Below are 20,855 nucleotides of genomic sequence, written 5' to 3'. Positions count from 1 at the left end.
AGAAACTTGGCCATATCTGCATTCTGTTCTAAAATCAGCCTGCCTTGCTCAGCAGTTTACCTGAAGTCTCCCGTTAGTTATAAGGATCACTGGCTTGGGTCCTATATGTTTCTTAGGGGGAAAAAAGTACAATGCACCATATTCTTTGCAATACAGCTCAGCCTAACGTCAGTATTGCCCCTTCTCTTTTTGGACAGAGACTTGAATGCACGATGCCTCATTTTTAGAGATCTATGATTAAACTGTTCAAAAGAGTGGTGTTTTATTACTTTGCATGTATAAACTCATTCTGCTTTGACTTATATGAGGAAATGCAAAACATTGGAAACAATTTGTTTTTCCTCTTCTTTACTCTGTTTGATGGTAAATGTAAAATCATGAAATTTTAAGAGAGGGCATTCTTTGGTTCCCTTATTATAGCTATCCATCTTTCTTTGGGGAAAAAGAGAGCTGACTCTTGGATGGAGATGTTTCTCTGGAAGCTTTCTCTGGCGACTCATAATCTAAAGCTGTTGAATTCAAGGAAAGCAGTTTTAACCACAGTATTTAATCTTATGGAGACAGTTATTGCATAGCTTTTTGTTTTGCCTTGTTTAATATAAACCACTAGAGAGATGTTGCCTGGTTATGTCATTTCATAAAGCAGAGTGTGAAATACAAAATCCCAGATAAGAAAAGCCTACTCTTTCTTAAGACTTCTGTCATAGAAACTGCATTCTCTAAGAGACCTAGAGCCTTAAAATTATACCAGTGAAGAGATTAAAATTAATAATAACCTTGACTAACTAACATCCATAGATGACATGCAAAGTAGCAGCTGTAAATGCTACTTCTAGAGTCAGATACACCTGGATTTTTACTGCAGCTCCAACTCCCTAGTTACATTCCCTTAATCAAGTTATCTTTTCTAAGCCTCAGGTTCCTCATCTCTAAAGTGGGGACATTAAGTCCTTATTTCATAAGAGTATTGTGAAGATAATGGGATATTGAAAGAAAAACTTTAGCACAGTATCTGGTACATAATAGATATTCACTAAATGCTACATGCTGTTGTTATAAACAAGAATACAACTTATTGGAAGCCTATTACCTATCTAAGAATATTATATCTCCCTTCCTGATAGCAATTTTCAGGGTAATTATTGTTTATCTCCACCTTAAAGATAAAAGAGTTAAATTGTTTGTTCAAGGTCACTTGGCTAGGAAATGGAAAAGAAGAAGGTACCCATGCATCTGAAAACCATGTCAAATACCTGCAAACTGATAGAAGAGCTGCACAGTAGAAAGCCTCCCTCCCAAGTCATTATGTTTCAAGTAGGCATTTATAAAAACTTTAAGTCAAAATAAAGTCAAAAGATAGTCTTTAGTTGAATATTTTATTTGATCAAAATTTATTTATTCTTTCAAGCTTTATCACAGAGTTAAACAGTGAAACTTAAAAATGTAATTCAATCAGTTAACTGCACCTCACATATAAACCCTAGCAACCTGAGGTTTAAAAGTCTCCATATTAAGTATAACAACAAAACAAAACTGAAGGAACAAAACAACAGTGGACTCACAGACTCCAATAAGGGACTAGTGGTTACCAAAGGGAAGGGTACATAATAATAGGATGGGTGTGGAGGGAGGGAGAAGAGGATTAAAGGGCATTATTAGCACACATAATATGGGTGTGGGGCACGGGGAAGGCAGTATAGCACAGAGAAGACAATAATGACTCTGTAGCTTCTTACTGTGCTGATGGATAGTGACTGCAATGGGGTGTGGGGGAGAAACTGATAATATGGGTGAATGTTGAAATCACAATGTTGCTCGTGTGAAACCTTCATAACATGGTATATCAATGACCTTAATAAAAAAACAGTCCCCATATTAGTTAGGACTCTTTGGGTAAAGATTAAAAGATTAATGAAGCCTGTCTCAAAATATCTTATGCTAAAGGGAAATTTTCACTCCCATTCTAGAATAGCTTCAGGCTTGCTCATCCCTTTCCTCACACTGGCTCCATTTCTTGTTCTGATCTGTCTTCCTCCTCTTTCACTGAAAAAGGCAATATGTGGATCCAGTAATTTCACTCTTAGGAATTTACCCAAATAGAAGAGAATCCCCAATCCAAAAGAATATATTCACTCCTATCTTTATCACTGCACTATTTGCAATCATCAAGATATGGAAGGAACCTAAGTGTCCATCAGTAGATGAATATATAAAGAAGATGTGGTGCATGTGCAATGGAATATTATTCAGCCATTAAAAGAAAAGAAATCCTGTCATTTGCAACAACATGGATGGATCTAGAGGGTATTATGCTCAGAGAAATAAGCCAGGTGGAGAAAGACAAATACTATATGGTTTCACCTATATGTGGAATATAAAAACAAAGCAAAACAGAAGGAACAAAACAGTAGTAGTCACATAGACATGGGGCAGTAACTAGTGGTTATGAAGAGGGAGGGGTTGGGGCAGAGGTGGTGGGGGTAACGGGGCACAATAATTTGCAATCACTATATAGGCTCATCACAGGGACTGTTGAATCACTGTGATGTACATTTGCAACCAACATAAGATTGTATATTATCAATACTTAAATTAAAAAAGAAAGGCAGTATGTGTTGTTAGAAATAACTGCCAAAAACCTCAACACCTTTTCTTCACAGGTTAGTAACTGCAAGAGATAGAAGACCTCTTTTTCCTCCAGTATCTCTATACTGGTCACCAGTAAGAACTCTGTTTGGCCTAGTTAAGCCATAGAGTGTAATCAGCCTAAGAAGTGGGTCCCTCAATAGTACTGTATTAGTTTCCTATTGCTGATGTAATAAATCATCCCAAACTTAGTGGTTCATAACAACACAAATTGATTTGCTTAAGTTTTGGAGGTCAGATGCCCAAAATCAGTTTCAGTGGGCTAAAGTCCAGGGGTCAGCAGAGTACGGCTCCCTCTGGATGCTCTAGAGGAGGATCTGTTTCATTGTCTTTTCTAGCTGCTGGAAGCCATATGCATTTCTTGGCTCAAACCCCTTCTTCACGTGACTCTAACCTCTGGGTTCCACAGTCACATCTCTTACTTCCTCTTTTGTAGTGAAATATCCCTCTGCCTTCCTCTTCTAAGGATACTTGTGATTACATTTAAAACCCACCTAGATAATACAGCACAATCTCCCCATCTCAAGATCTGTAACTTAATCACACCTGCCATTTTGCCACAGAAGACAACACTAATAGATTCAGAGATTCGGACATGGATGTTTGGGGGACCACTATTCAGCCTACCACAAACATAGTCCAGGAAGGTATAACAATTGATGCAAACAAACGTTCATACTATCAGGCAAAGGAAGATACACTCATAAGAGAGAAGTCACAAATTATACAGCGAATGGAAAAATCATTTTCAGCTTCTGGGATCTGGTTTGGCTTCTTGACAAGTCATTATAACAATGATGACAGCAAACATTTATATCGCTGTGTGTCAGGCATTGTTCTAAGTGTCTTACTTATACAACTCAATTAATCTTCACACGCAAAAAAATTTGTCATTTTATAGAAGAGGAAACCAAGGCATAAAGATGTCAAGTGACTTGCCCAAGATCACATTAAGCTAGCAGAGCTAGGATTTGAACCCCGAATATCTGATTCCCGGGTGCATACCTTTGATCATTTGAGATGGAACTTAAAAAATGGATAACAGGCTGACACAATGAGCAAATAGGAGGTTACTGTAGAAAGACAGAACCAAATGAACAAAGGCACATAGGCAGAAAAAGGTAAGCCTGATTCAGGCCAGTGAGCAGACTGGTTGGGTGAGGGAATATAGAAAGCCTGGGAGGAGTTGTGGGAGGTAGAGACAGAAATCTAGCTTGAGGCCAGGTGTCTTGCCAAAGGGTTTCAGCCCTGGGCAAGTTCACTATGGATTCAGTGTGACCAAAGAAATGACAGTAGAACTTTTTACAGCGAAAGGGTTTATTACCCGGCTTGTAAGTGGAACATTAGCGTCTCTACCTCCGCCCAGAGCACAGGGCTGAGCCCCTTATACAGTGCAATATTAGGTTATTGCCTACAGGTGTGGAAGCATTAGCAGAGCAACAGGCCAGTTACATCATCAAGTGGTTTAGGTTCAGTGAGGATCCTGGCCATAGGAACCCCAACTTTCCCACACCAGGCCATGGAAGACTTTAAAACCATGGACAACTTTGAATGGCTGATGGGTGCTCTTTGAGACGCTGGACCTTCCACTCACTGCCCATTAGAGAGTGAGCCCGAGGCGGGAGCTAAGTCATCATCCACCTCTGGCTACATGGCCAGTAGGTGATACAGGAAGCCACCAACCCAGAACTGCCAGAGGGCAGGAGACAGGGATATGGAGGCTGCCACAGCTGAAACTAATAACACCATTTTGGAGTCAATTCAAAGTGCCGAAGTCTTTTAGCATAATAAAAATGCCTGAAAATGTAGGATATGTAGGAATATATTAAAATCTTGGCTCTGTCAATTGACTCCTTGGGGCCTCGAGTAATTTCTCAATACCCCACAAGCCTTCTTTTTTTAATCTTTAAAGTATACATATTATCTTATTGGTAATTGTTAACTTATAAGGTAGTAATTATCTGACTCAAATAAGGAATCCAGTATATGGATACCACTCAAATTTTTTTTTAAATATTCTTATTTAAGTTCATCACCAACTTACGTCGAGGTCTGTGTTATTACTGTTCCCTCTTCTACGGATGAGGAAACTTTATCTCAAGAAAAAGAAGGGATTTATCCAAAGCTATACAGTGGAGAAGTCCGGATTTGAACCGACAAGTGTAAGATTCCCAACTATGTGCAAACTGCATAAAGAAAAATGAAGCTTCAGGGAAAGAACGGGACAAGCGTGAGCGCACAGGTGAATGGCGTCGGGACGGACGCTCACATCTTTGAGGAAGCTCCCAAGCCCAGGCTTGAGAACACCCAGACTCCGCCTGTCAGCGGCCACACCCCGGGCACCTGCTGAGCAGACCTCCCGCGGGTGGCTGGAAACCTCGTCTCCCGCCCAGCAACAACCTGCGTCCTTAGCGACCCCGGGCCGGGACAGCCTCCGCCCGCGGGCCGGGCTCCGTGATTGGCCGAGGCTCGGGCCCCAATACCGCGCCCCTCTCCGGTCCCCGCAGGCCGCCGCGGGTCGGGTTCCTGACGAGAGCACGGACTGCGCACCCTTGAGCTGCCTGGGTGGGGAGACGCCCTCAGCGGTAAGGCCGCCCCTCTGGTCTCTTCTGAGATTGGGCTCAGCGCTGATGCGCCGCTGCAGGGCGGGGAAGGGACTCCCTCCCACCCACCCCCAGTCACCAGTTCTGGTCCTTGAAGTTTCAAGTCAGTTTCCAAGAGGTTGAGGGTCCCAGTGGATGGGGCAACCCTGGCAGAGCAAGTCTTACTGCTGACTACAGACTAAGTGAAGCTAGGGACCTAGAACGCTGGTCTCCCTCAGACCTAAGTCCTGGTAACAGAATTGTTCTCCCTTGCTGTGTGACCTTGGTCAAATAACACACCCTCTCTGAGCCTGTTTCCCCATCTGTAAATGGAGCAATTGGATTAAAATAATTTCTAAAGACCGTTCAATTTCTGAGAGGCTTTGAAAGGGAGTGGTCGGTCAGCCAGGGGCCAGGCTTAGAGAACTTATAAGTTTCCCTTGGCAGCAGACTTATGTAAACACCCAGTGCTTATCTAGGACAGGATCTCAATTTCAGATTCACTGAATTATTGCAGAAACAGATCAGCTGTAATAAAAATCCCTTTTTCCCAGATATACTGCTCAGATTCACTCTAAACCCCAAGTAGAGCTGGAATTATCCCAGTTTCACAAAAGGGGAAACTGAGCATCAGAACTGAATATAAGATCTTCATCTGTCCTGCTAAAGTCCGGCTTCCTCTGACCTCACAAGAATCGTGTCTGATACTAGGAAGGTAGAGGCACTGAATGGCTCGGTAGTCCAGTTTTACAGACCTCTTGGGTGGGATTTCTAACTCTGCTATTACTGTTATGTGAGCTTGAGTCATTATATAACTACATCATGCCTGTTCCCTCAACTGTAAAACAAGAATAATAATAGCAATTAAGAGTATTTTACTCATACCTTTACTAGGTGTGTTAAGTGCGATGATGTAGGTAAGTACTTGGTCCTGCTATTGTTGTTTTTATGGAGAGGAACACTGCAGTTGCCTAGGAAAATCAAAAGTAAGAGATTTACTTATTTTCCAACCCCAGGGATTTGAAGGGATTTTGAGAAGTTATGTCTTCAGTTTGGAAGACTCCGGGTGGGTCAGATGCAATGTCCGAGGTGGTGGTGAAAATCATCGGAAGTAAACACTTTCAGTACCTTGTGGAAAAGCCAAAGATGTAAGTCTATTGTTTGAAAAATTTCTGTTTGGCTTGGGTGATAATGAAGTTTGGGGCTTTTATTTTTTTTAATCTAGAAATTTACATTTAAAAAATGCTATCCATGGAAAATTAAGTCATTAAAATGTAACAGTAGAAGCAAAATAATGTTGATAACTTCCATGTGCACTGTTTTCCCGATATTTTTCATCTTCATAATTCCCCTTACTCCTTAATTACTTGGGCTGATTTTCCAAATAGATGGGAATTATAAGCATCGAGACATTTATAAATATTAATGGAGAATTGCTGCTGCTTCTCATCAGGTCTGTGATCTACCACATGTAGTAATTTGGGGAGGGCGGGGAAGGAGGTAGGTTGTTAGTCAATTTGTGATGAATTAAAGGAGTGAGATTAATAATGAATCATAAATTATAAGATTTTCACTTACTCTTGTTCACAGTCAATATTTGCCTAAGCAGGGGCTTCTCAGAGCATAACTAAAAGGTTTTTCTTCTCTCCCAAACTCATCGCAGTCATATTTGAGGAAGCACACTCAGACATTTCTAAAATTCTCTAGATGTTCAGTACAGAGGGTATGACCAGCTCTTCCTTCCAGAATTTTGATGGTTCACAAGAGAAGAAAAAGCTGTTAAACCTGCGTTTCGCCAAGTAGTCATTTCATAAACAGTAGCCAGTCAATAGCTGCCTTTCCTCCTAAGATTATTTCCGTAGCTTTTTCCTGTATTTCAGAAACCCGCAGACAAACAAATAGACAAACAAAAAGGCCTACCTGTACATTGGTGCAGAAAGCAGTGTTCACCAAACCTGGTTGTCATCAGAACCATCTGGAAAGTCCTTAAAAATAAAGAACTGGGGTCCAACCAGAGACCTATTGAACCAGCAGAGGCCTCAACAGGGTACTTCCTTTGCAGTGAATCTGTTGAGCCGATTAGCAAAAAATCGACAGAAGAAACATAAGTAAAAGCCAAAAGAGAAAAAAGTCTTAAAGGATCATCCGAATTGAAAAGAAAAATCACAAATTAATAATGGATGGAAAAGCAGAAATGTTCCTATATTAACCATGTTTAATTTAGATTTCCTATAGGGTATGTGGAGAAGATAGAATAGTGTATCAGTGTACGATTTGCTAGGGCTGCTGTACCAAAGACCATAAACTAAGTGGCTTAGACCAAGAGAAGTGTATTGTCTCACGGTTCTGGCAGCTGAAAGGCTGAGATCAAGTGTTGGTAGTGCCATGCCCCTGCCGAAGGTGGCCCAGAAAGGACCTATCTGTTCCAGGCCTCTGTCCTGGCTTCCGGTAGTGCCTTGGCCTGGGTCAGCCTGACTAAGCTCCACCTGGCTTTCTCCTGGTATGTGTGTTTTTGTACAGAATCCCCTTTCTCTAAGGACACCAGTCAGCTGGATTAGGGGCCCACAGTCCCCTAAGTAAAACCTCAACTAACTACATCTGCAATCACCTTGTGGCCAAATAAGGTCACATTCCAAGGTGAGGGGGTGAGGACTTAAGTGTGTGAATTTTAGAGGGGCATAGTTCAGTCCATAACAGCCACTGTCCCATATTACAGATGAGATGACACACTGAGGCCTCAGTGGGCTTCAATCGAGGCTGGTTATTAGGAACTAAGACTGGAATGAAGCTTCCTCCCTCTTTCCTTAACTGTGCAATTATTGGCAGATGAAAGAAAATACTCAATACCTACTTAGTTTACCTATTTTTCACAGAGATCCATCTACAGGCTTCAGAGAATGAAACAAGTGTTCCCTTGTTGTGCTGGCATTGTTTTCCTTCTAGATCACTACACCAGTCTTCCAACTCAGCTCGCTGAGGTTAATCTCATTCTCTAATCCACTGTCTAAAGCCTCACCTCTCAAAGTGTTTTTTATGTACCACAAGCAACAACCTTACCTGGAAGCCTGTTAGAAATGCAGAATCTCAGGCCCCCTCCAGACAGAGTGAGTCAAAATCTGTATTTTAGTCAATTCCCAGTCGACTCCTATGCAACCGTACTAGTTGGAGAAGTCCAGTTCTCAAGTACAGCCAGAGTCATCTTTCTAAAATGCAAATCTAATTAGGGGCCAGCAGCACCAGCCCCTGTGGGCTCCCATAGCACCCTTAGGGGTTATTACACTCTGTGAAGATTTCCTGTGCATTTCAGTCTCCCCCATTTGACTGTAAATTCTATAGGCACAACTATACCCTCAGCACTGAGCACAAAGTCTGTACATACTAAAAGCCTAATAAATGAATCAGAGGACCACAGTGCCAAAAAAAGCAGAGATCTAGAAATACTTTTGTTGCTTTAAACCTAAGTCTAAAGGCCTATATTGCTAAAAATTTTTTTAATCTAAAGAGTTTTTATATAACAATGTAGTAAGGCAGATAAATAACAACTTTAATCTAGAAAAAAACACATTTAGCATTATGAATGAGGAAGGAGTGGATTTTTTAAAAAACCATTACTGTGCATGACTATTATAATATATTTGGAAGTCAGTGAGCATAATGTCCTCCAGCTCCATCCATGTTGTTGCAAATTGTAAGATTTGTTTCTTTCTTATGGCTGAATAGTATTCCATTGTGTATATGTATCACCTCTTGTTTATCCATTCATCTACTGATGAACACTTAGGTTGCTTCCACATCTTGGCTATTATAAAAAGTGCTGTGATAAATACAGGGGTGCATATGTCTTTTTGAATCTGAGAAGTTGTATTATTTGGGTAAATTCCAAGGAGTGGGATTCCTGGGTCAAATGGTATTTCTATTTTTAGTTTTTTGAGGAACCTCCATATCACTTTCCACAATGGTTAAACTAGCTTACATTCCCACCAGCAGTGTAGGAGGGTTCCCCTTTCTCTGCATCCTCGCCAGCATTTGTTGTTCTTAGTCTTTTAGATGCTGGCCATCCTTACTGGTGTGAGGTGATATCTCATTGTGGTTTTAATTTGCATTTCCCTGATGATTAGTGATGTGGAGCATCTTTTCATGTGTCTGTTGGCCATCTGAATTTCTTCTTTGGAGAACTGTCCCTTCATATGCTCTGCCCATTTGTTAATTGGGTTATTTGCTTTTTGGGTGTTGAGGCGTGTCAGTTCTTCATGTATTTTGGAGGTTAACCCCTTGTTGGATATGTCATTTACAAATATATTCTCCCATACTGTAGGATGCCTTTTTGTTCTGTTGATGGTGTCCTTTGCCGTACAGAAACTTTATAGTTTGGTGTAGTCCCCCTTGCTAAAATGTTAAGGCAGATGTTACCATGAAACCCTGTAGAGTAATCTTTGATAGCTCATCAAGAAGAAGATATGCCAGATAACAGGAGACAAATATTGATGCATCTAAAAGGAGATACAAATGGGTAATAAAATCAAAGAACTTGAGGCTATGGACAATCTTGGGCAAAATTACAGGCCAAAGAATTAAATATACTAATAGTGAAAACAAAACATGAAGGTGAAGGTCACAAAGGGTTGGTACATTTTGACTAAAAACATTATGTCAAACTGGTCCCCTTCTCTTTATTGATAAGGTTACTGCAGTCCAAATGGAAGGAATGATACAGATATAGTATTTGTTAATTTCAGTGACTCATTAAGTACATCTTGCTCACAAAGTCTTAAAGTAAGCCAAAGAATTCTAGACTGGATTGTATTAATAAAATAGGTGATATACCAACATGCTTATGACTGTACAGTTGATGTAAACCCTGTGTGTTGGAGGCAGAATTTGAGATGATTTGCATGTGACTTGTTCTTAGTCAATATTTTTTAATCCACAACTGAGGGAAAACAGACAAATCACTTCAGTAAATATGTAGATAGTAGAATACTGGGAAGCCTTGGAAGAAAAATGAACTAAAACTAACAAGATGAAATCTTAGAGATATGTGCAAAGTTTGTCTTTAGATAAGAGTATGTGTAAATGATTACATAGAATAAATGTTTGGGTTTTAATTGTTATGAAATAATAGAAAATATATATATTGGTCTCTGCTCCCAGGTTCTGGCATAGAGCTTCTAAAACCTTTGTAGTTTCATCAGATATGAGAACCCTGAGAGCATCTTTTGTTATAATATTTGGGCTTTGACCCTAGTTCCTGACATGAAGCTCCTAAATCCCTTGGAATTTCCTGGGTAATGGAGTGTCTTTTGTATGAACAAGGATATTTTTGGTGGGCTCCCAGAGAGCTTCAGGATGAGGCTGGTCACCTGAAAAAGCAAGCCATGACTAGAAGTTCAGAACTTCCAGCCCTAGCCCCCCATTCTCTAGGAATTGGAAAGGGGCTGGAGATTGAGATAATAATTGACTATAATTAACTGATCATATAATAACTGATTATAACTGCATGATGAAGCCTCCCTAAAAATCCCAAAAGTATGGTGTTCAGAGAGTTTCCAGACGCTGAATACATCTATGTGCTGGTAGGGCAGTGTACCTTCCCACATACCTTGCACTCTGTATTTCTTCTATCTGGCTTTCCTGAGTTATATCCTTCTATAATAAACCAATAACATAGTAAATAAACAGTTTTCCTGAATTCTCTGAGCCACTCTAGTATTAATCAAACCTGAGGAGGGGATAAGAATTCTGATTTATAGCTGTTCAGAAACACAAGTAACAACCTGGACTTGTGATTGACATCTGAAGGGCTGTGGGGCCGTCTTGTGGGACTCAGACCCTAACCTGTGGCATCTGTGCTAATGCCATGTAATAGTGTCAGTACTGAAATGAATTGTAGGACTGGTGTCAGAGAACTGCTTGGTGTGGGAAAACCACACATTTGGTGACCAGAAGGGTGTGATATTAGTAGAGAGCGGAGTAGAAGATAAAATGAAATGTTTGCCCCATTACACTTGTGTTTGAGCTCAGTGTCAGCAGAGGGTATGGGAGGCCCATTGTATTCAGAACTGGACATGTCACCAGTGCAGTACTGTGCTTCATTCTGGGTGCCACATTTTAGGAGGGGCCCTGACACACTAAACGTCTGGCATTATGGGAGATCCAAGGTGTAAAATATGGCCTGGGAGAACATTTATAGAATCTGAAGATTGAGTTGTTAAATAAAAGAGGAATTGGGTCCATTTCAAGAAACTCCTGTGAGCCGAGATGCTTCCAGTGAATAAAGCTGGCCTCTACAGTTCCTTCCAATGCCAAGAATCAATGACCCAAGGCACTTCATTCCATAGTTACATTGTGTTGGCATAACATTGTTAAGCACAGGGGAAGCTGACTGCAAGTTTTTATGGGAAAGGATAGCAAATGTTTATAATAAATGTACATTGATATTTAAAGCCAAAAATTATAAAGTTCTATTATTTTCCCATATGACTTTTCTGGAGCCCATAGTCTGTCATTTTTTTAATCCCGTGAAGCTCTTCATATTAATACATTATTTTTTACTTAGTTGAACTTTTTTAAAGTCTTAATGTTAATGGTTTTAGAAATCAATGCATATATGAAATCCCACCAACATCCTTTCTACCAGCATTAGTTGAGCACCTACTGAGTGCCATGCCTTGGGTATATAGCCATGTACCCAAAGTTCTAGTGGTGGGAGACACATAACAAAAAACAGGTTAACCATGAAGGTTCAAGGGAGGAGAGTGCAATGAGGAAACACAGAGGAGGATCACGAGGGTATATATCGAGTCACAAGGATGTTCCCAGAAGGCCTCTCTGAGCAAGTGACATTTGGAATGAGACTGTTTGGAGACAAGAGCCAGAACTATCCAGTTAGGCAGCAGTGAGCTGCTGAGTCTGGCTCTACCTCATCCCAGTGGGCATGGCTCACATTGCAACTTTCCACAGAATTAGTAGTTTCTTCTTCCTTCTCCTGCCCAGAAAAGGCTAAAACTTCCCACAGGCCCGAAGTTCTCCAGATATTGGGCATCTGGCTTTCCTAGCAACTGCCACAAACAGTAACTAAATTGATCACCTGGCACCCAAGCAGAATTTTTATACAAGGCCATGTTATACTTCCTTCTTAAAAGAAGCATCATTTTCTAAGAGCATAGTGCCCAGAATTCAGGGCAACCATGTAGCTGCTACTTTCCTGCCCCTGAGGTCCAGCCTGTACCAAGTGACAACATAGGTGTCCTCATGCCTCTGCAGAATTACACTGAGTAAATCACACAAATAGCTGAGGAAAGAGCAATCCAAGCAGGAAGAAGAGCCAATAGAAAGCCTCTTGGTGGGTATTAGGAGCAGTGAGGAAGCCAGTATTGGTGTAGCAGAGTCAACAAGGGGAGAAGATAGGAAATGAGGTCAGAGAGGCCAGCAGGGCTGAGATCACGGGCACATGGCCAAGGTAGGAACTTTGGATTTCTTCTATATAGAATGGGAGCCATTGGGAAATTGAGTGCAGTGGACACAGTGGGGTTTATGCTTTCTAAAAGATGGCTCTGGCCGCTGCATGGAGGATAAACTGGAAGAGACATGAGCAGAAAGAGACCATTTAGGAAGTCATTATGGCAATCCAGGCAGGAGACGGTAGCAATGACTATTGTCCCTATATCAAGCCTGGATAAACTCTGTGATTTAAAGTTTAAGTACCCTACTTACTCATTTTTTTAAAGAAATAAGTGATAAGAATACCTTATATTTGTTTAATGCTTTTATTGCTCTATAAGCTACACAATACTTTAATATCCTTGAACCCAATCTCTCCTTAAAATAGATTATCAGAGCACACACTGTTATCTCCATTTTCATAAATGTGAAGTAATGAAATAATATGCTAAAATCATGCTTCTCATATGCTTTTTCTGCTGCATTAAACTGTTTCTTCATTAACCTCTGACAGGAAGTTGATGATGATTAACATCATTTTAGGCACTGTGAGGAGCATAAGGAAGCACGCAATACTGTTCTGGACGTAGGTGTGCCTCTAGCACAAGACACAGGCACAAAACTTTAGGAGTATATGACATTATGTGAGTGAATGTCAAGCCAATGTTATATATATTAAGTGCCCATTGATCCTAGATATTGAGACTATGAGGTAAAAGTTGTTACTTTACTACTGAGATTCTGTATTTCAAGGAATGGAATAAAAATAAAAGGCAAAAACAAAATATTATTTCCAACATATATGACAGGAAAAAATTAATCCTCTCAATGTATAAAAAACTCGTACAAATCAATAGGAAAATGATGAGCAGTCCAGTTTCAAAAACTGGTAAAAGATCTAGTCAGGGAATTCATAAAAGAAGAAATAAAAATGAGCACTAGATCTGTGTGTGATTTGGAAGTGGTGATAATTCAACCTGAGTGGTAATAAAAGAAATTTAAACAACAATGAGAGATTATTTTCAGCCAATCAAATTAAAAATACTTTTGTGATGGACATACCCAAGCTTGAGAAGCATATAGAAAAAAGAGTACTCATGTTATTGGTTTTTAAGTATACTTATCAAAAGCCTTGAAAGTTCATGTACTTCAGCATAGAATTTCCATCTATGAATCAGTTCTATGGAAACAGTTATGGATCAATATAATGCTTTCCTTTAAAACATTTACAAAAGAAGGTACAAGCCTGGGTCCAGTAGGAAACAGATTACCTAACTCATATCTGGATGCTTCAAGGAGGGTTTGATTACAAGAGTAAGAGAGCTGTTAAACAAAACACAGGAATCACAGGCTAGCAGTTGCCAGGTTGTTACCAGCCCTAGGTCTGCAGAGATGAGAAGAGGGGAATGTTTGGGAGGAGCGAGCATTCTGTAGGTGAAGCCATACTAAGCAAAGTAATGATCTTTGGGCAAGAGATACAACTAGCTTGAGGTAACCTTGCAGGGAGAGAGACATCTCTTGCCAGGGCAACCTATCAGCCAAAGCCAGCCAGAATCGGAGGACATGGGAGCTGACTGCCCCAGTCAGTTTCTGGGGTAGAGGAGAAGGTAAGGAACTAGTAGCAAAAGAATGTGTCCAGCAGAGCAGCAACATGTAAAGTAGTAAAAATCTGGGAACAGAAAATGTTCAACAATATATAGCTAGTTAAATAAACTCCTGAATAGCCATGCAATGAAATATTATTTAGACACTTAAAATGTTCTTTCAGAGGGATAAGTATTGATGTGTAAATGTGTCAGCATTAAATTGTCAAATGGGAATTTTTGAAAAAGATTATAAAACTGTACAATACTTGTTTCATTTAAAAGCAAAACAAAAGTTCCCGTATATGTATGTGGAAATTTTCTATAAAGAGATAATAGAATACCTTGCGCATTTAGTTTAGCCCCTTCAATTTTGAGAAAGCACAGGTTTATATTTGTATAGTACATTTTTTTATTATTTTAGTTTTTGAACCAGTTTTAGATTCACAGCAAAATTGAGAGGAAGGTACAGGGATACAAAGTATACCCCTGCCCCACACATGCACAGTCTCCTCCATTATCAGCATTCCCCAGCGGAGCAGCACATTTGTTAGAAATGATGAACCCTCATTGACCTATTATCTCCCAAAGTCTATAGTTCAACTTAGGGGTCACTCAGTGGAGTGCATTCTTTGAGTTAGGACAAATGTATAATGTGACGTACCCACCATTATAGTATCATACAGAGGCGTTTCACTGCACCAAAGATCCTGTACTCCATCTATTCACCCCTCCCCTCCTTCCCTATAGTACACTTTTAAAACCCTTGATCTTATTACATATCCCTGATTTAGTTCAACCTAATAAAACAAAATAACTTAGCTATAATTATTGCTCCACATTTCCATAGAACATGTAGATATGCAGAGGGTGGCACAGAGAGGAAGAACGGTTTGTGCTGAGCCCTCTTAGAGAATGGATAGAAGACCTGGCTCAGAAACTGTGCCTTAACGTTCTGCGTAATTGGTGAAGAAGCTAGGCAGTTGTACAATTACTTTGCTTAGACTTGCAAAAGCAAAATGGGAGAATGCAAGTGCAAAGGACATTAAATTTCAAGCTGAGATAGGTTGGTGTAAAGATTTAAAAGTAGCACAATCTGAGGATTTCCTGAGTATATCTGAGGACATCACAATGCAACAATGTTTTGGTCTTTTCTATAAAATTAAGGAAAGTGATTCTGAAGAAGTGTGCTGTTTTAGGGCAGATTTTTAATACTAAGTAATCTGCTTTGCTTTTTTAAAGTGGGTGACTTCTAAAACTTGTATTTATTGTTATTAGTAAATAAGATGGTCAGATAATTATACAATCTCCCTTTTTATCTATTTAAATATGTTTTCCTCAGTTTCTATATACTAAAAAACTTCTCTATTTTGGACTTTAATGTTGCTTGTCAGTAAGGTTTTGTGGGTCCAAAGATAAGGGCATTCTTCCTGTACTTGGGTGATGAAGGTGGCGTTCATAAAGAGGATAGCACTTTAACTTATGACTAACGTAAAGTGACCATTTGTCAAGGGCTGACTGAAAGCCAGGCTTGGTGCTAAATGTTTTATATATCTGACATTGTTAAGTATTATTTTTGTAATCTCACAGATGAAAACCTGAAAATCAGAGATGTGAAGTAATGTGCCCAAGTCAAACAACAAGTTATGTTTCAGGGCTGAGATTCAAAATCAGGTCTTTGGGACAAGTAGTCCACCATCCTTAGTCATCATACTCTACTGCCTGAAATTATGGGCAAATTTTACACAATTATGGAGAAAAACCTTCCTTTTTCATTCTTTACACTGTTGTTTCCCAAACTTTAGTGTACGTAGGATTCATCTGAGATGTTTGCTGAGAACAGAAATTTTTTTGTCCTGTTTTCAGAAATTCCAATTTAATGAGTTCAGAGTGATCCAAATATGTGTTTTATTACCCAGCATCCTGCATGGATATGACCCACCTCAGGTTATCTGAGGTTCAAAGGTTAGGAATCATGTCATTTTCTCAAAGAACAAGCCCTTCATCCTACCTGGAATATTTTTCCACTTCTTATTTTCTCTTCCAACTGAGCTCTACATGTCAATTCCTTCACAGAGTCATTTCCATCCCCCTTAAGCAGATTTGGTTTGAAACTCCTCCATGAGCACATACCTTTTTACATTACTTTTTAGTTACCATACTGTTTTTATAAATTTGAATACAATGAGTAGATTGAATCCCCACTACAACCTCAACTAAGAAGGTAGTAATGCATAGCTAAAAGACAAGTCAGACAGAAGAAAACATCCATGGTGTAAATATATACCTAATTCTGTAGAATTGCATACAAGTAAAGAAAGAAGGTTGTAGAAAAGTAGGTCGGGTGGGATATCATTTTCTATAAGCTAAAAATACATCATACCAAAGAATAATTGCTGATTGAACTGGTTGCTAATTTTGCAGCCAAAATGACTCTAATTTGGGAAATCATTTTATTCTGTGAAATAGTGTGGTACAAATGCCATGAAATATAAACTGGTTATTTTCACTGATGTCAGAATTTGCTCCATTGTTGTGAAGAACGAAATGGGATACTTTGGGGATGTAATTAATTTCTTTGTCCCTGGGAAGGTTACAAACCAAAGTTGACTGAGGGCCACTTGAATGCTCTGTAGAGGAATTTTAGGTCTGGCTGGTGAAACAGCCTTTATATATGTTACTTTTTTTTTTCTCTCATTTAATTTTTTTGTTGTTGGTATCATTAATATACAATTATATTAAGCAACATTGTGGTTACTAGATTCCCCCCATTATCAAGTCCCATTACAGTCACTGTCCATCAGCATAGTATGATTCTATAGAATCACTTTGTATTAACATTTTAAAAGAGAATCAAAATGCTGTTGTTTAACATAGACATCTGGTGTATTGTGTGTGTAAAACTGAGGTGTAATACAGAGGAAGGAGCATATGCTTTGAGCCATACAGACCTGGGGATGAATCCCAGATCTAACTTACCAGCAAGGTGACTGTGGGCAATTTATTTATCCTCTTTGATCATCAGCTTTCTTTTCTGTACAGTGGAATAATATCACTTTCCAGGATTATTAGGATAACGTGAAAGAATTTATGTGAATTTACATGTGGTAGCTAACACACAAGCCTTTAGAACATGTTAGCTCACATAATGACAATGATGAAGAAATGATCTGGGCATCGGTTTTGAAGTAAGATTACCTTTACACTCTTCTGAAGCCCAATCTCTATAATACATGGTATGGCTTCATGGCATAAGGGACGGAAAAAAAGAAAAACCCTCACACTTCCTCACAACAACATTTGCTGCATTAGCACAGGCTTCACATTTCAGCTTCCCCATGGAGTTTGGTGAGATTTTCAGCTGCTCTGCCCTCCCCAGTCCCATTTTAGTTTTTTTAATTTTGTTGTTGTCTTTTTAAAAAAGGAAAGTCTGGTTGTTTGATTATCTGTTATTACTTCCAAATAAGGGCATGCTTTCATTTACTGAAATTAGGTCCCCATTCCCTGCACTGGCACTCTCTGGGCTGTCTTCTCCAGAGGGCTGGGGCCTGCTAGATGGTGCACAGTTGGAAATTGGTGGCACTGAGTTGCTACCAAGGCTGGCAGACCTTTAAGATAGCATCTGGTGACCTTTAGCTGAGCCCCCTGGGTCCTCCGCTTGAGATTTGATGTTCTCAGCAGGGGTATAATGCAAATCAAATGTGAGATCTGGTGAGCTGGAGTTACTTGGGAGGTGGGGCCAACGGGGGCTCTCTACAGAGCTTTGAGCAGCCAATGCTACTAGATGCCCTTGCAATAATGTTTCTTTCCAACCCTGAGACTCTGAGCTCTAGTAGAGGGTGGCATTAAAGGACTGGTTTGCAGGAAAAGCCCAGTGTGAGACAGAGAACAGTTGGAAAGTTTGCTCCTTTTTTTATCATCCAGCAATACAGTAATCCTTTGGAATTGTTATAGTTCCCAAATGACACTGAACTTCACAGCATCCCTGGGAGCAGCAGCTCAGGTCAGAAGTATTTATAAGGAGGCTAGCTGTGTCTTGCTTCCAAGATAGTATTGATATGTCTTTCCTTCTTTTGAAATGGCAAATTTCTATTTCTGGGACTGCAGGTAGTATAGGCACACAAGCCTAGAAGAAAGATCTGTGAGTTTGTGAACAGCATAACAACCAATGTGTGTTGACAAATTGTTTGTGCTAACAACAGACACATGCTGTTTCTCAGCTGGGGAGTCATTTTTATGATAATTTTAAAGTGCTATGTATTAAAAAAAAACCCAGCTTTTACTTGGAACAGATTTAACAGGTTATTTTTGGTTTTACATCTACTATGGCTGTTTCAACAGCAAGCAGATTTATTCCACATTTCTCAGGCAATTCTGTCCTGAGACTGCCCACAGGAGGATTTTAAAGGTGATCAAAGCAGAGATGATTGCACTTGTCTTCATCCACAGAGCTAACTCTGCCCCAAGCCCTGAAACCTGCACTTTGTGCTTTGGCTGCCCCTCCTCTACTTTCTGCTTCTCACATAATCCCAAACTTCCATGGATCCTCCTGACTCTACTGACAGGAGGAACTTAGGTGCCATCAGGTAGATTTAGGATTAAATTATAGCTCCACTCCTGAAAAGCCATGTAGACTTGGACAAATCACATAAACTCTCTGAGCCTTAATTCCCCCCCTTAAATTGAGAATAAGGTAAGCACGCACCTATAGTCATGGTTGATGTGACGTTGAAATAAACCAGCACATGTATATGGCTATAATGTGACTGTCATATAGTTAAATGCTCAGCAATACCATTATTTTTTGCAACCATTACAGACCATAGTTATTTGTCTTCCTTAGGAACTTCAGAGTACTGATTCTTTGTAACATTCACTTGACATTTATTTGTATGCTAATTAGGTCTGTTTCTTATTATTTATGTAAATTCTAATTTTTTTATCATGTTATAGAAATACACACACACGCATACACATACATAAAAGTGCACATGTCATAAGTAGACTCTAATTTTTTTTATTAACATATGGATATACAATCTTAAGAAGGTTTCACATGAAAGATATTGTGGTTACTACGTTCACCCATATTATCAAGTTGCCCCAATACCCCACTGTCCATCAGTGTAGTAAGATGCCACAGTCACTACTTGTCTTCTCTGTGCTACACTGTCTTCCCCGTGACCACCACCCCCCCCGCCACACCATGCGTACTAATGGTAATAACCCTCAATGCCCTTATCCCTCCCACCCCACCAGCCCTCCCCTACCCCTCCCCTTTGGTAACTGCTAGTCCCTTCCTGGAGTCTTCTGCACTCTCACTAAATTTTTACCAGCAAGATATACCCATACAACAGACACCCAGATCAAACAAACAGAGTGGTACCAGTATCCCAGATGCCCCCTGGCATTCCCTTCTGGGCTCTACACCTCCTGGAAAAGGTACCCACTATCTAGAAGCTATCTCTCCAACTTCTAGAAGCAAGTTTATACTAGTTGTTAACTTAATTATCTGTGTGACTTCTGGCCAACCAAATGAAATTAAATTTCTTGACCATATGTTTTGTTTTCTGTTATTGTAAGAATGACCTGTTAAATATATACTCTCCTAGTATTCGCACTTTGCTGTACAGTCACTCCACTGTGCTGTCTAGCAAAGCCCCAGCCAATGAGCCTACTGTCTGCCTTCTGTGCATCTCCATAAGGACTCCTGGGCAGTCCTAGGGAAGAGCATGTGCCCTTTCAGACTGACACCACAAACTGGTGGTCTCCAGCCTTCACTGGCCCCTCAGGTGCGCCCAGCCAATCTGTCTTCTTTTTCTGATCTACTCTTTTCCACTGTTCATAGTAACAATTTCAAGTCATCTGCCCTTAATTCAGACTTCCTACCCCAGCACTTCCCCCTTGACAGCCAAAGGTAACCATGTCATGTACATCACAGAAAATTCAAGCAATTTGATCAATATGCTGTCACTAAAGGTATAAATAAGTTTGCCTACATCCTCACCTGTCTCCCTACTCCCCTACCCTGAGGTGTCACCTCTACCTCTGTTCTCCCAGAGACACCATCTCACTTGTTAGGGCTCATCCTGTTTCATCAGTGATACCCCCTGCTTTTCTTTGGCTTGCTTGCCTCTTCACCATTGGCATGTAAATGTGTTAACGTCCCTACACTCCTTCAACAGGACAGTCACAAAGCCCTACCTGAAACCCACATTTACTCCACCCCTAACCCCATTATTCTTCCCTCTTGAAGCTAAACTTTGTGACAGAGTTTTTATATTCCTTGTCTTCAGTTTCTTGTCCCCTCCTTCCATCAACCCACAATCTAGCATCCATCTCCACTACCTCACGGAAGCTCCCCATTTCAAGATTCCTGGTGGGGTCCTTATGGCTTAATTCAGTGGACTCTTTTCAGAGCTTACCTTTCTCAGGAGCACCTGACTCTTGGCTATGCCCTCTCTCTGGAAACTTCCTCTTTACTTTCCACAGTCCCCGTCTCCCTCCTCCCTTGCAGAGAATTTCTTCTAATCTCCTTTTAGGGCTCTTCCTCCCTCTCTAAATGCAGATGTCCCTGGAGTTCTTTCCTAGGCTTTCTTTTCTT

General features: G+C 40.2%; 1 protein-coding gene across 2 annotated transcripts in view; it reads left to right on the top strand.

The window, feature by feature from the left end:
- Positions 1–5,060: 5,060 nt before the first annotated feature.
- The window catches only part of C4H1orf87 (chromosome 4 C1orf87 homolog), a 77,776-nt gene continuing 61,981 nt past the window's right edge, over positions 5,061–20,855 (top strand). Inside the window, exons 1-2 of one of the 2 annotated variants that reach the window (XM_017677237.3) lie at positions 5,061–5,231; positions 6,245–6,376. In XM_017677237.3, the coding sequence (XP_017532726.3) occupies positions 6,270–6,376 (107 nt within the window). In that variant the 5' untranslated portion in view covers positions 5,061–5,231; positions 6,245–6,269. The remainder of the gene's footprint in view (positions 5,232–6,244; positions 6,377–20,855) is intronic. The other variant, XM_037024281.2, reaches the window with a different exon arrangement.

Source organism: Manis javanica, chromosome 4 (genome assembly GCF_040802235.1).
Source record: "Manis javanica isolate MJ-LG chromosome 4, MJ_LKY, whole genome shotgun sequence".
In the NCBI taxonomy this organism is placed as follows: Eukaryota; Metazoa; Chordata; class Mammalia; order Pholidota; family Manidae; genus Manis; species Manis javanica.
This window is presented reverse-complemented; position numbering and strand designations above follow the sequence as displayed.